This window comes from Notolabrus celidotus, chromosome 11 (assembly GCF_009762535.1).
Source record: "Notolabrus celidotus isolate fNotCel1 chromosome 11, fNotCel1.pri, whole genome shotgun sequence".
Lineage (NCBI taxonomy): Eukaryota > Metazoa > Chordata > Actinopteri > Labriformes > Labridae > Notolabrus > Notolabrus celidotus.
The window spans coordinates 22,366,749-22,382,931 of record NC_048282.1 but is presented as its reverse complement, the minus strand read 5'-3'; the positions used below and the strand labels follow the sequence as shown (position 1 = coordinate 22,382,931).

Here is a 16,183-nt window from a genome sequence, read left to right as displayed (position 1 = left end):
CCTGGGACATCCTGCTGGCACATGAGAAGAGTAGGGTCAAGGGGGGCATGTCTTGGGGGTGCAGTGGGGGTTGGAAGCTGGGATGTGGGGTCGAGAGTGAGGAGGGTACACCAAAACATGAAGCCCTGGCTCATGAGAACCAGATGAAGGGCAGACAGAACGACTCTCTGGGGCTCTGAGAGGGAATGAGCGAGAAGAAAGGAACTCATAAAGCTGTCAGAGCCCGCCTGCATCTCTCTATCATTGGCTTTGTGTGCGCCAGATGCATCGCAGCTAGTGTTAGTCCTCATAAATGTTTCAATCTTAAGCCAACATGTGTACAGCATATCTATGGATAGGTTTTATCTGGCGCTGACCCAGAGTCTGACGAGCTATGTCAGCGCCTTGCTAACAACTGGAAATGATGAACGATGAAGGAAGAATACATTGTAGGAAATCAGAGAGGACATTGTTCTCTGGTATGATTTTTCTTTATAAGATGCAACTTAATAGCACTTTAAATTTAAGAGCTCTCTGTGTCTATCTGAACACATTTATCCCTGCTGTTAAAGACTTCTACTTCACAATTCATGAGAAGAAGCACCATTCTCTGCATGCATAAAATCCTTATGGTGATATATTTTAAGTATTCTGTTTTATCTTCTTTTTTTGCAGTTGAGCATGATAAAGAATTCCTACCTGTGCGGCGGCATCACAAAGAGTTCAGATTCGACCTATCACGAATCCCAGAGGGTGAGGCGGTCACTGCGGCTGAGTTTCGTATTTATAAAGACTTCATCCATGAACGTTTTGAGAATGAGACCTTCCGCATCAGCGTATACCAGGTGCTGGAGGAGCACTCTGATAGGTGAGTACAGGTTTATGGTTATGTATTTGTGCAACACAAAGCATATTCCAACCTTTCTACCTGACTATAAATTTTGTTCAGCACTAACTCTCACTGGAATATATCTAAAAAGATAAATTCAGTGATTGGTTAGTCAGTTAACATAAAAAAGAACATGGGGACTTAGGCCTGTTAGCAGAACCTCTTGTGACACTGTCAGTTGTGGTCAAGACGACATACTGTAGCTGTAGACACAGCAGAGCACTGTGAGTGTGTGCGCAGTTGGACCTTTGTTAGCACATGCGTAAGAAGGATCTCAGCTGTTATCAGGAAATCAAGTGATCACACCAGCAAAAGTTTTTCTTCTTCATGTTGTTTTCTCAGAGTTAATTGACTTTTAGAGTTTAATAGTCTAAACTGCAAAGTTGGTAATCAGTTCAGATATACTAAATCAAGCATTTTGTGATTAGTACAGATCATATAAGATGGTTAATATCAAGTGACATCAATAGATCTTTAAAAGTTCCCACACTCCTTTAACCCTCCTGTTATGTTTGTTTCTCTGGAACAGCAATAATGTTCCTGGGTCAATTTGACCCGGTGCAAATTAAATTATCCAAAAGTGTCAGAACCCCAAAATATCTGACTAACCATTTAAATCAGGATTTAGTCCATTGGTGTTCTTTAATTCTCACAGATCATGGTTCAATGAGGATAACTCACTCGTTTTTCATTAAAATTCATGTTAAAACTTTTTTTTAAATTACATTGGAAAGCCCTAAATATACATACAATAGTTTTACATGACATTGATTTTTGTTTATTTAATTTAAAATTTTGATTTTTTGGATTTTTTGGATTTTTATGAAGTGATGTGGATAAATTAACATGATTCCTCTTCTGTCACATGCTGCCCAGATTTTTATGCTGCATTTAGCTGGTTTGGAAGGCATATATTGCCTAAAATAGACTTTAAAAGGGTCAATTTGACCCGCAACATAACAGGAGGGTTAAATGTTTGTGTTATAAATGACATTTTTCAACTTTATTTAGGAACGTACCTCATACTTCCAAGCAGTACACCTGAAAGTAATAACCACAAATATTCAGAAGTAATACAAAAAATAATCAACTCAAATTAGGGAACATAAAGATTTAAAATGGGACTAAGATCCAAAGTTCCCCTGAATGACCTGCAGACTTCCTGTATCAGTCTGTTTACCATGCTCAGATTATCTAACAAAAAAAAAAGGTTGGGAAGCTTACTATTGTCAAACAATTTCCTACAATGACATCCTGTGCTGCATTCTGCAAGATGACATCCTTCTTGAGCATGCGCTAACAGAGGTCCAACTGCACATGTGCTAACAGAGCTCTGCTTTGACTGCAGTCAGCTCCTTCTCCTCTGCTTTACCCAACTATCTGATGGTTTGCTGTTCATTTGGTGCACATTGTTCCAACAGGATGAAAGCTGATGACTTTAGTGATCCTGCGACTTCTCCTTATGACTTTGTCTCTGCAAAAGACATTTTGAAATGTTCAGAGCTTGATCAACACAATCTGTTGAATGGATTTCCTATAAATTGAGAATCTTTTATAGTGTCTCTCTTGGCTAATCATCTAGTGCTGTCATCAGGTAAAATTGTAACTTTTACTCTGCAGCCAAACACCTGCAAAGCTAATGAAGTTCTCAGCAGTCTGAGCTGTGGTTTCTGGTCAGCGGTTGTTTGCAAGTGTTGGCATGCTAACAGAATAAACTAAAAGGATGAACATGGAAAACATGATACCTTAACATCACAACATTAGCCTTGTATTTGTGAGCATATTAGTTCAGAGAACAAATTCATAACATAATCTTTGGATTCTTTGTGACAGGATAAATTAAAAAAAAGAAAACATTATTAAAATGAATTATAGTAGGAAAGATTTGCAGTCTTCACCTGGAATTCTCTTTAATCTGTAAGGTCTAAGCCCCACCCTGTCCATGTGCGGTCCAGAAGGTGTATGTAACTCAGGAACGGTCCGTGTCCTGCTCTCCTCGACCCCTCCTGAAGGTTCCTGTTGTCCAGAGGGAACAACACACTCATTTATTCCTTTGCCAGAGACGGGTCTCAGTACATGAATGAACCAGAGCCGTGTGACACACTATCTGCCCGGTCAGAAAATGGGTCGGGAAACATGAATGGCCACATGGAGAACAAGGGATTTTAGTCTCTGATGGTGAAAGAGTAGAAAATTCAGAGTTCAGTGCTGGACAATAGGACTGACTTGGATGTGCACTATTTCACTCGCTACTTTTCACACAGTTTTTTTTCTCTTTCGCAGCTGTTTTTTCCCCTTTCTCTGTCTCTCTCTGTCTCTCTCTGTCACTCTCTCTCACTCTCTCTTTGGCTTTCTGGCTCTCCCACCAAATTCCAGCCAGTGATGGACTGTGTTTTGTGTGTGAAAAGACTGGTCGTTTATAAAGCCATTATTGTCAATTAAGAAAATGAAGTGTTCCCCTGGGCCTCGCCATCTGGAGCCCTCCCTCCCTCACTCTCTCTTTCTTTTGCTCTTTCTCAACCTCTTTGTTTCACTTTGTCACACTCCTCTGACTCCCTCCCTTCACTCCATTACTTTTCACTTTGGTCACTTGGCTTCATACTGTCACATGATTATGACCTATCTTTTGTTCTTGTGTATATAATCTCTGTATATATCAATTCATTTCAACTCTTATTGTTTTCTCCGTCCTCTCAAAGGGAGTCCGACCTGTTTCTGCTGGACTCTCGGGTGATCTGGGCAGCAGAGGAGGGCTGGCTGGTATTTGACGTGACCGCCACCAGTAACCACTGGGTCCTGAACCCTGGCAGAAACTTGGGTCTGCAGCTGGCCCTGGAGAGCACAAATGGTGAGAATCAACCGGACCAGTCTTTTCCTCAGCATGTAAGAGGTCATGTAAGCGATGCCAGGGGGCTAGAAATGAATGTTATTGTACACCTGTGCTGTACATAGTGACTTTGACAAAAAACATTAGCCAACTACTTCATAAATTATGACCTAAAAATCCCTTTGAAGGTACCCTGACTTGTAATTAGAGAGGTTTGTGTATTATGAGTGGTTATTTGGTTTGGCCTGATTACTGTCATTGTCCATCACAGATGGCTTGGAGCCATCAATGTCATTTTAACAAAGAAGTTGTGACCTGTCCATCCTCCACCAGTTATTGTTCCTTTTATTATTCAGCTTGGTTTGAGCTATTTTTTTTAAACTTAGTTTTTATTCAATTTTCTCATCAACAACAGTACAATGTGAAAAAAAATGTTTTTTCTTTTTTTTCTTTTTCCAGCTGTATAGTTACATTCGGACATTAAGACAGCAGAAATAGATAACACAAATAAAATAAACCAAAATGTCCACTCCAAAGAATATACATATAAACAATAATACACATAGACAAACAAGTATAAAAATACATGTTCATAAAAGTAAAGGAGAAATGAACATCAGGATTTAATTTTGTAATCTTAAAAAATTCATTCTAATCCACTCAAATACAGTTGTGCTCATGAGTTTACATACCCAGGCAGAATTTATGATTTCTTGGGTAGTTTCTGTTGGCATTATGATATGAAAAGAGTAAACACAGTTGTTTGACAATAAATGGCTTCACCCAACCACTAACCATGAGTGAAAAAAATGGTTTTCTCTTATCATTCATATTCTCTAAAAAATGGCCCAAAAAAAATCACTAATTCTGACAGGGTGTGTAAACTTATGAGCACAACTGTATATCACTTGTTAAAGTACAAGTAAGTGTGAAATCAAGCCCAGGAAAAAATAATGCATGATCGTTCTCTGCGCCAAAATTAAACATCACTCTCTATTGCATTAGTAGAGCCAGCACAGGTCTCCATCTTGTTGTGAATGTTTCTCAGAAACAGTAGTCTTAATTGGTATGTAATTTGTTCCATTTTATCAATGTCCCAAACCTTCTGGATCCATATATTGTAAGTGGGAGGGTCTGGTTTCATCCATAGACTGTATAAAATATGGACGTAGTATCTGTGACATCAACCATCTGTTCCTGAGCGCTGTTTTGAAGCCAATCAACGGCGGCAGCCATACTGGAAATGCTGAACTCAACCAGGCAGAGTGTGACGTAAAGAGGCGGAGTTTGAGCCTCCTAGCCAACAGCTATGTGTGTTAAAGAATTTATACCAGAGTTAAAATGTAGTGGCAAATTCGCTCAAATCTTCATTAAAATAGGAGGAGTATAAGAAATTAAACAAGACTATTAGCCCCAGGTAAGATAGGTACTGTGAGGTGGAGTTGATATTGTTTGATGTCTTACAAACATGAACGTCTGCATCATATTTTTAGGAGCAATAGCCCGCATTACAGCTGATTTCCTGAAAGCCAACAAATCAGTTTCTTCATTCCGTGTGTAAACAGCAGAGATAAAAACCTTTCTCTCATCATTCATCATCAGCTATTAATCCACAACTTCATCTGTCATACCCTCATCATCATTAGAAGGCATGCAGAAAATACACTGCCATATCAAAAAGATCAATCTCAGCAGGAGTTTGTCACAAGCATGCCAGTAAAGACTTTATCAACAAACAGTGAGAAGTACGTGAGCATGCTTGGGAGTATTATCTCCCAAAGGATGACAGGATGTTACATGTTTGGTGAGGATAACAGACACTGTATTGCTTTCATGTAGTGGGAGAGGAGTGCTGTATCCATGAGTGTGTGTTTGTGTCTTAGATTGGGTATGAAGGGTTATGGGTGAGCATGTACAGGCAGGCGCACGGGACGTCCTGTCGCCAGCGGCAAAGCAGGAGCCTTGATTTACCACCAGACAGTGATCAGACACACATTCTTCTGAGTGAGAACTAGATAGACACTGCTGGACGGTCATGCACAAGCATAAACACTCCCACAGATACATGCACTCAAACATAAGTAGGGAGGCTTTGATGTTCAGAGCTGCGTTTGTTGTCTGCATTTGAAAAAAGGATGAGAAAAAGGAGTAAGGAATTCACAGAGGAGAGTCTCATTTGAGAAACTGGATGCAGTGTTACTGACACGAAAACATGGTTTGAGTGAGAAATGAGAGAACCTCACACATACACGCAATAAACTCCAAACACAGGCACACATGTATTTGATTTCAAAAGTATCCCCCTCTCTTGGAAAACATCACCCTGTGTGAATGAAATTTGAACTTCTGTGATGCCAACACCTGTTTTCTCTGTCTCCCCCTGCAGGAGAGAGTATCAATCCTCGTGTGGCTGGGCTGATAGGTCGCAGTGGGCCTCAGAATAAACAGCCATTCATGGTGGCCTTCTTCAAAGCCACTGAGGTGCACCTGCGAAGCATCCGTTCAGCATCAGGGGGGGGCAAACAGCGTAACCCCAACCGCTCCAAGGGGGCAAAGAGCCAGGAGGCTCTAAGAGTGGCCAATGTTGCAGGTAAACATATGCAGTCAGTGCCGATTTATGATGTTATTTAAGATTTTTATTTTAGATCTAAGAGGTGGTAGATAAACAACATCATAGTTTATCCATGAATCCTATTTTTTTTTGTATTTGTGGAAACAGTTATTGTATTTTATCACTGACAATAACTTAAAGTCTCTGTGAGGAGTTTTCAGCTGCTTAGTGAAAGGACCAAATTTGAAAGGGATGCCCTTTCATGACCCACAAGCCAACAAGACCATCAGCAACAAGATTGACAATTTCTGTGTTGTAATCTTTGATGCCTGAAACTACTGTGAGGGCGTAGAGACTACTGACATATTACTGAAGACACAGCCTTTTCTTTCTTCTTCCTTCTTCCAAGTATTCACATTGAGTGACACATTTGGCAATTAGAATAATTTTGTTTGAGATTTTAGTCAGAAACACAATGTACTCATGAACAGGATAAGATCAGCAAAGGGATAGGATGTACTCTTTTGTCCACATGGGCCCCCCAAATCAAGACAAACATGAACTTCCAGGAGCTTTAAAAACTTTTACAAAACTACAATTTATCAAGCATCACCAAAAGTATGGTATTCTCCATCCTCACATGGTGGCTACTTTCCTCCTCTCAGGGTGATTACCCTAAATGCTGTTAAAAGGCTTTGACTGTGTTCCATGATTTAATCAGTGAGGTCAAACTTTAGGATACAATGAAATCAATATAGCCTAGCTACTGTTGAGAAAAGCTTTTTTTAGCATTCATTCACTTCATAGCTAACATTACAGTTAGCATGATTTACTGCTTTCTCTGTTAAATCATGTCGCACTCTTTCAGCAACTAGTAGCCAACAGTTACGCTACAGAGCTGTTGAATGCTATTATTTGCTGTTGCATTGTATACTAACTAATTGTATCTTCACTAAATAACACATTCATCTTTTTTCAAGATAGACCACATTTTGGGCCAAAATGTTTATACTACAAGTCAAAAGTTTGGAAACACCTTCTCATTCAAGAGTTTGTATTTATTTTAATTATTTGAAACACTTTAGATTAATACTGCAGTCATCAAAACTATGAAAGAACATATATGGAATTATTTAATGCACAAAAAAGTGTTAAACAAACCAGATTGTGTTTTATATTTTAGTTTCTGTAAAGTAGCCTCCTTTTTCCTTCATGACAGCTTTGCTCACTCTTGGTATTCTCTCAGTCTGCTTCATGAAGTGGTCTCCTGGAATGGTTTCTAATTAACATGAGCCTTGTCAAGAGTTCATTTGTAGAATGACTTACCTTCTTAATGTGTTTGAGACCATCAGTTGTGTTGTTCAGAGGTAGGGTTAGCGCACAAAATCTTTGACTAATGTTGTGATCCATATAATGGAAAAACCATATTGTTTCATAGTTTTTATGTCTTCAGTATTAATCTACAATGTCGAAAATAATTAAAATAAATAAAAACCATCGCATGTGAAGGTGTGTCCAAACGTTTGACTGGTAGTATATCTGGTAACACATTAGTTGCTGTAAAGAAAATCTATTATCATCACTGAACCACTTTGTTAGCTAAGATTTATAGCCTCTACTATTGAAACATGTAGCACAGTGTATTAGCATTCAGCAACTGCCTAGCTAACAACAGTATAAGCAAGGAAGTTGCTGGATGCTAGTATTAGCTGTTGTATGATGGTAGCTAACTGTTCACTAAAATCTATTCTGCGTTAATATAACAGTTAGCAAGGATTTAGCCTTTACTGTCCAGTTGTGTGGGACTATAGTGTTCAGCAACTTTCATGCTAACGCTAGTACATGTGAGGAAGTGGCTCAATACTTATGTCAGGTTTCTGGTTCTAACTTAGCAAAACAGCATCCTAGCACGATTAGCGACCACTTTGTGGAAGCTAATGGTGATCCTAATAAAAAGTAAAGATTCTAATAAAGGTCTGTGAATTTCAGTTTCCCTGTTGAATACTATGGTATCTATTAAAATTATTGTTTTATGACATTCATTAAGTTTAGGCGACATTCATATCCCATAGCTGCTCTAGCTGTTGATATGGTTTTCGTTGTCACAGTAGCTAATTGCTCGCTGAATATGTTGTTTTTACTTGAGACACGACCTGGTGTTAATGGTTTTTTACAATCTCCTGTCTTTGAATATGCTGATCAATGTGGAGGTAGTAAAATTTATTTGGTTGTCATTTAAGACAGCTTACAACCTGGAACACAGCGTGATCACATTATGTAGGCATTTTAGCTTCCCACCCTGAGCTTAATCTGGCTGCTATGCAAATCAGCTGGAATTAATGTGATTCTTGCACAACAAACCATTACAATGCAAACTAAGGGCCTTTGTTTTGGAGGTGTTGGAGGGCTGTGTTTATGTGAAGCGCTGAAACATTAGACTGTAATGCCTGAGCTTCAAGTATCCCTCTGCTGTCTTTGTTTATTTACACAAGCATTACAGAGCAGTCGGGGCCAAGTTCCCTGCATGGAGGTAAGGCAGCGCAGGCTTTTATGGCAGAACACATCTGCGGTGTGCTGTGGGGCAACCGGGGCCACAACACATGGTCCAAATGGGCCTGTTTGGAACGTTGGATAGCGGCACTCTTTAACTGGATGATGAGAACCAGTCGCTCATGATCATTTCCAATGTGAACCGCTCTGAGGAACTAATGTACCACAGAGCCCCACAGGTCACCAGAAGAACAAAGTGAAAGATACCTTTAGATAGAAAACAGACGATTCAACACATAGATGGGGCAAAAGAGAGGAGAGAAATGTTGAAATGAGTGAGGAGACGAGGAATGAGAATAAACAAGACAATGAAAAAGAGGCGAGTCTACCCTGTGCGCACATCTGTTTCATCCAGTGGAAACTTAAAGCCTAACAGAGTGACCTCTAAGCAGGGTGGCCTGTTCATTTGGAACAATTACCTAACTGCTGTTTCAAATCAGGTGATTTCATTCAGCCATTGTTTAAATATTTTGTATGACGGAGCTCGCTGTTTACATCTGTTCTTTCTCATTTCTGCCGAACTGAGGTCTGACTTCAGAAAATAGTTACTCTTGAAGCAGAATGAGATAATAGCACATGTATTACATTTTAATTTCTCTGTGTTTCTCTATTTGTCTTTTCAGAAAACAGCAGTACTGATCAGAAGCAGGCCTGTAAGAAGCATGAGCTCTACGTCAGTTTCAGAGACTTGGGGTGGCAGGTACGGGAAGCATTCCTCTTACAGGTTGTTAGGCCAAACAGAAGCCTAACTCAGACACTCCTTGTTGATGGTCTTATCCCAGAATCCTGATTAATGATACACTAGAATAAGCACATATAATACTGAAGCCAGTGGGATATCATTTCCAGGATCCTCTAGACATCACCACACCTACAAAAATCTGTCTGAACTGTGTCCCTCTGACTATTCTGCTGCCACACTACATGTGTTTTGAAGCATTGGAATTTATAGTGGCCAAATGATGAATCCAATAGTGAAGTACTTAACATTTTCGCTCATGGTGAAGTCGTGCTGGGATTATTCGATAACGATAATTATCGCGTTATAATTTTTATCGATATAAATATAAAACATGTTCCATAAAAATTAGATATAAATAAACATGTAATTACACTCCCCAGGCACTTAAAATGGAGGGGGCGCTAATGAACCTTAAACACTAGTTGCCGCCCAACATTAGACAGAAGAAGAAGATGGCATTGAACAGCCAATCATGTTGCAGGGTGAGGGGTAGGCGGGACTTTCAGAGCAGAATGTGAACACAGCTGAGACGCAAGACAGCTACACTGAAGAAAACTCAAAACCTACCAGCTCAAAGCAGAGTCGTTAGTCTGACACTGTGTCGACTCTGCGTTAACTATTAACTTAATATACTTCATTAAATATACTTTCAGGATGTGGGTAATGGAAGAGCACATAGACAACTTCTGCTGTGAATTTCTAACACGTTTAATGTCCACTGCGACTGTAGGACAACTGAAGACTGAATATCTGTGATGCATTCACCGCACTGTGGGAAACAACATCACTCTGCCTGTAACCGTTAGTAATCTTAAAGCGGAGAGCACAACTGAAAAAAATACTCTACTAAACTGATACACAGTACACAGTTTTATATATATATGTTGTAAATTTAAATCAAATTATGGAAATAACCTCAATCTGAGAAAAATAAGAATTACAAACTAAAACTTCACAAAAATCTAATTTTACACTAAAGACCTGCTTCCTGTTAGCACCGTCAGAAATGATGGATTCAAGAAGTTTATCAGAAAACTAAATCCAGATACAAACTAACAAAATGTCTGGTTTCTTCAACTTTCACTCAGGACCAAAAATCTGCATTTAAATTTAAATGAAATAAGGATTTGATGTTTATCGTGATAATAATCGATATCAACTGATATTAAATATTTTATCGTGATAACATAATTTTCAATATCGCCCCGGAACTATGGTAAAGTCAAGTGTTTTTATGTGGGCATTCTGAGCAGATGCAGAAAATAACAGCATCTGTGTAACGTTTGTGTTTAGTCCTCACTCAGTCCGTCCTGTCACACTGCCAAAGCACATCCCATGTTGTGGTTTGTGGTTTCTTTGTGACTGTTTTCTTCAATTTGGTTGACGTCTCTTTCACTCAGCTCCTTGTGTGTTTTAACTTCCCTCGCTGTTTCTCGTCTTCTTTTCTACATATATACAAGGAGTATGGTCTAGTAGTACTCTTTTTGTTAAGTGTCAAAAAAAATTATTTTCAATTAGTAGTATATAAATAAAGACTGACTGATTCATTGACTTTCCCTGCTGGTGACAGATTAGCCATTAACCACGAACCTAACGTTTTTGCCACATTGTCAACAGGAAGAGGTGAAAGCATAATAAACTTTAGAAATGTGCTATACTCCTTTCTTTGGATTGATTCAATGAGTTATTTGGTCTTCCCTGGCGTCCCTCTTACTATTCAGAATTTGTAAGCATTGTTATGGAGTTCTCACCACTTCTCTTACCAATAGTAAGAAAGTTGGACAACAATTGATTAAGATAAGATATTACTTTATTGATACCTGGGGGGGAAATTCAGTTGTTGCAGCAACCTTGACATAAGTACAATCAAGAAAAAGTTCCAATTAGTAAAATAAAATAAGTCAAAATAAAAATAGATAAAGATAGAATACAATTTAGATATATACAATGTTACAAATGGAATTTAGATAAATACAGATGTTACAAATGGATTAAATAGCAGTAATTAAAGGCAGTATTAAAAATGTTTAAGTAGTGACAGGTTGACATGGTGTGATTATGGTTGGTAATGACAGATTAAGCAATATATTAAATACATATGGGTCTATAATATGTCTGTAAGTTGTAGTAAACAATAATAATATAATATAACATGATATAATTTAGCAAAGATAGTTATATAATATAATGTAATATGTCCAAATATATTTCAGATGCGACTGTAATATGATATTTTGACCTTAGTGCATTCACAGCATGATTCAAATAGACGCTGGAGTATTGCCTGCAAGCTAGTTGCAACATGGGCTGCATTGGTTTCACACTGACATGTCATCCTCACAATCTGGTGGTCTGTTTAAGCTGCAAGATTTCCGGTCTCTGCTACACTGCTCTAGTGCTGTGTTCAAACTTTTAACACCACCTCCTCCTCAGTATCCACCTGCAGGCTGTGGTTAATGGGAGGGTTAGATATTATCTCATCTCTCGATTTCTGCATGAAAAGTTAATCTGCGAGGAGTGGAGCATAGATGCCAAACACTAACAATGTTCTGAGTCGAAATGACAGTAAATGTGCTCTCTAACAGCTTTATATAACAGATTTATTTCATTCATATTTGTTTTAATCTCTCTGCTATATAAGCAAATCCTCATCCTACATTTGTGTCCTTGTCCCTCATCCTTCACAGGACTGGATCATCGCTCCAGAGGGATACGCAGCGTACTATTGCGAGGGAGAGTGTGCCTTCCCACTGAACTCCTACATGAATGCCACAAACCATGCCATTGTGCAGACGCTTGTGAGTAACCATGAAAGCAGGGAACAAAAACCCCAGCAGTCATGTTAACAGTCTAATCATCTCATCAACTGTCAGGACAGTGAAGCCACTGTTGCAACTACTGTGTTTAGTCGCAGATTGTATCTTAGAGTAAACTGTCATCAGAGATCTGGCACAGGATGAGGTCCACGTTTTCTTCTGCTCTGAGTTTTTTGTATTCCCTCCATCTCTTCACAGGTTCATTTTATAAACCCAGACACAGTTCCTAAGCCGTGCTGCGCCCCCACACAGCTCCACGCCATCTCCGTGCTCTACTTTGATGACAGCTCCAACGTCATTCTCAAGAAATACCGCAACATGGTGGTCAGAGCTTGTGGCTGCCACTAGACTGTCAGCATCTTCACACGCACCGACACTCGAACACGAGCAGAGAGGGCTTTTTCTTTGCTGTCAGGCAACGTTTGACACATTGAGATGGACTGTTTGTGCGCACGTATCTTATGTACAGTCAGCAGAGAGGTCAAGTGTGGAGGAAACTCTCGATGCCATTGTCAGGGTTGTCCTGATATAAAGATGATGCTGAGTGGCTGAACAGGAACTCACTACAAGTGCACACACACATGCGCAGAAAAACACGCACACACACTTAAGTTTGTATGATTGCGTATTAGGGCGTTTGTCAGAAACAAACATATAAAAATAAATAATGATAGAGCAATCAGAAGGGGGTAAACTATTCCTGAGAAAATATCTGATACAAGAACATTCTCTGAGACTGAAGTCATAAATGTAAGAGAATTAACATGAGCTTGACACCATACAGCTTCTACAGTTGACCTTAAGTGACCTCCTATTTCCCTCATTTGACACCCAACTACCACCATACCATTTGGATACAGATTACTAATGCTAATACTGGTCTTCTTCTTGGTCTAGTTAACAGATGTATCATCAGATGTGATGCACAGTATCTTTTTCCTCTGCTACTCAGAACAGCTGCGATGGTTTTGCAGCTCTTGAGGCTTTCCTTGTATGGGAGTGGGCTTGGTGTCATCTGAAGTGGGCTGGAAAACTTGGCTCCAACAAATGCAGAAATACCACTTTAATCAAATTATATTTGGCTGCCATCAAACATTACAGGAAAAAATATGGTTCCCTTCTAAAACCACACACAAATTGTCTTATTTGTTCTTAAATGCATAACTACATCATCTCATATTCTCTGAAATTTCATACTTCTTTCCTTAAAATCTCAGAAAATATTCAAATATTTTTGTATCACAAATTTAATAATGCTTTAATTTTTAAATACCATCCCACACAAAGCTCCTTCAATTTTTTTTTTACCCACAATGGCCCCAATGCGCCGTCGTATGTTTGTGCTTTCTACTGTGTATACAAAACATTAAAAGCAGTGATTGTACTGTCTATTCATCACAGTCAGCAATCTTTTGTGTATTTCCATAATTGTTATATTAGTTCATTCTTTTATTGTAGATTTTATTTTATATATATTTTTATGACTGAAAGACTTGGATGGATGTTCTGAATTTCTTCGATGTAAAATACTGTGTATATAATTTTTTCCAACAAAGCAAGAAGTGTATTTATTTCCTGAAATGTCAAGTGAGTTTGTGTTTTCTCCTGTACGTAATGCTGCCTGTTTTCTTTGATACGCTAAAACACACATACACACACACACACACACACACACACACACACACACACACACACACACACACACACACACACACACACACACACACACACACACATACACACACACATACACACACACACACATACACACAGAGAGGAAGTTACTTTGACTGCAGTGTTGAGTTTAAAGTCGTTGCACCACACTCTGCCTCAAGTGTATGCTGCGCACTGATGGATGGAGGCAATTTATGACAACCTGGACCCGTGGATATGTCTCCATATTTCATCAGACGAAACTGTTACATATTCCTGTCGCACAATTTCACAGCAACAATCAGCTGAAGTGTCAGCGGGGGAAATTCTTACTCTGTGTGCTCGACATTTTCAGGTTTATATTCCTCTGCTGTAATACAATCTGTCATATTTAAAAGGTCTATTTATTGGGAGCTGGCTCAAATGTTCTACAGTGTGCTCCGATGTCTCAACCATGTTTGACTGCTGAACTGGTACAACAATAAACTGGGAGAAAAGCAACAAAACCACCTCGAGCTTGTGTTTAATCTGGATGTGAAGCAGAATGAAACCTCTAAGGTTGTAGGAGGACACATTGCTGCACTTTCTGACACACTCCTGCACAAATATTTGCTCGGATTTTTGGCTTCATCCGCTTCATCCTTTACCTGCTGACCTGAGATCTGTCTGAGAAGTGTTTCCATGTTCATAAGCAAATCGAAAATTGAATGTTTTCTCAGGCTTTTGATGCGTCAGTGTGTGTGTGCGACTGTGTCTGTGGGTTGGATGTGGTTTTCATCTGTCTCTGGTGGGTGGATAGTTTTCATATGCAATTTAAAGTGAAGCACATTGAGTTCAGGTGTGATGAAATCTGCTGTATAAACATACAGGATTGCATAGGGTTTGACATTGGTGTTCTATAGTAAGAGCCGCACTGTTCACATTGGAGGAAACACATTTTTGTGGGTGGTGGTTCTGTGCCATGTTCTTAAGCCATTCACAGCTTTATCATTTTTGTTACATTAAGGAATTAATCAACATTAACCCTCCTGTTATGTTTGTTTCTCTGGAACAGCAATAATGTTCCTGGGTCATTTTGACCTGGGGCATATTCAATTATCCCAAAGTGTCAGAACCCCAAAAAATCCCAATACACATTTTTTTTAATCTAATTTTTAACTCCATTACTAACCATTTAAATCCAGATTTAGTCCATTGGTGTTCTTTAATCCTCATGGATAATGGTTCAATGAGGATAACTCACTCGTTTTTCATTAGAATTAATATTTAAACTTTTTAATGTAGATTGGAAAGACCTAAATATAAATACAATAGTTTTACATTACATAGATTTTTCTTCATTTTATTTTACAGTTTGATATTTTTTTTTCTTTTATGAATAGATGTTGATAAATTAACACAAGACCTCTTGTGTCACATGCTGCCCATATTGCATTTCGCTGGTTTGGAAGGTATATATTGCCTAAAATGGACTTTTAAAAGGGTCAATTTGACCCGCAACATAACAGAAGGGTTAAAAAGACCTTCAGAGAGGCTCAGTACTATCTAATTAAACACTAATTTACTCATTGTGCATTTATCTAGGACATTCTAAGTTGCTGATCCTACATTTGGAATTCAAGTCTGTGGTAATTTTTCAGCAGGTTTGCCCTCCTCATACTGGAAATTACATTTTGGAAGGCGCCTCGTGTATTTTGCACATCTGTTTGTTAGCACAGCAGAGCAAAAATTGCTGCAAATGGAGAGAATGTATAAAAAACCTTTAAAAATTACAAGCAGCAGAGTTGAAACAACACCTTTGACAAAGCCAACCATTAAGGTTGAACACTAAGTATTTGTGGCAGGATTGCTGTAGGCCTATTGGATTCATCAGGACCTCATTTGCATTTAATGCAAAGCAGTCTGCACCAAATGATACCACATGCAAACTGTTAGGACAGATTTTCAGCAAACCAGATACCACTAACAGTAAAGAAAGCTATGTAAAGCAGCCTTCTCCTAACAGTGATACATAAAAAGCTGTTCTTTCACGCTCCTTCAAAACAGCAATGTATTTTAACAGGGAGATACTTTTTCTCATCCTCCTCTATACAACATGGTCAATATTATCTCCTGACATACTTTCTTTCGTTTCGTCTTTGATTGACTCACAAAGGAACAGTATCACAACTTTACA

At 38.8% G+C, this 16,183-nt stretch overlaps 1 protein-coding gene across 2 annotated transcripts in view; it reads left to right on the top strand.

The window, feature by feature from the left end:
• Nucleotides 1-14,507, top strand: part of bmp7b (bone morphogenetic protein 7b) — a 35,555-nt gene extending 21,048 nt beyond the window's left edge. For both annotated transcript variants that reach the window (XM_034695835.1, XM_034695836.1), the window contains 6 exons: nucleotides 655-847; nucleotides 3,568-3,716; nucleotides 6,082-6,285; nucleotides 9,420-9,496; nucleotides 12,226-12,336; nucleotides 12,553-14,507. In XM_034695835.1, coding sequence (XP_034551726.1) covers nucleotides 655-847; nucleotides 3,568-3,716; nucleotides 6,082-6,285; nucleotides 9,420-9,496; nucleotides 12,226-12,336; nucleotides 12,553-12,702 — 884 coding nt within the window. In that variant the 3' untranslated portion in view covers nucleotides 12,703-14,507. The remainder of the gene's footprint in view (nucleotides 1-654; nucleotides 848-3,567; nucleotides 3,717-6,081; nucleotides 6,286-9,419; nucleotides 9,497-12,225; nucleotides 12,337-12,552) is intronic.
• The last annotated feature ends 1,676 nt before the right edge of the window (nucleotides 14,508-16,183 follow it).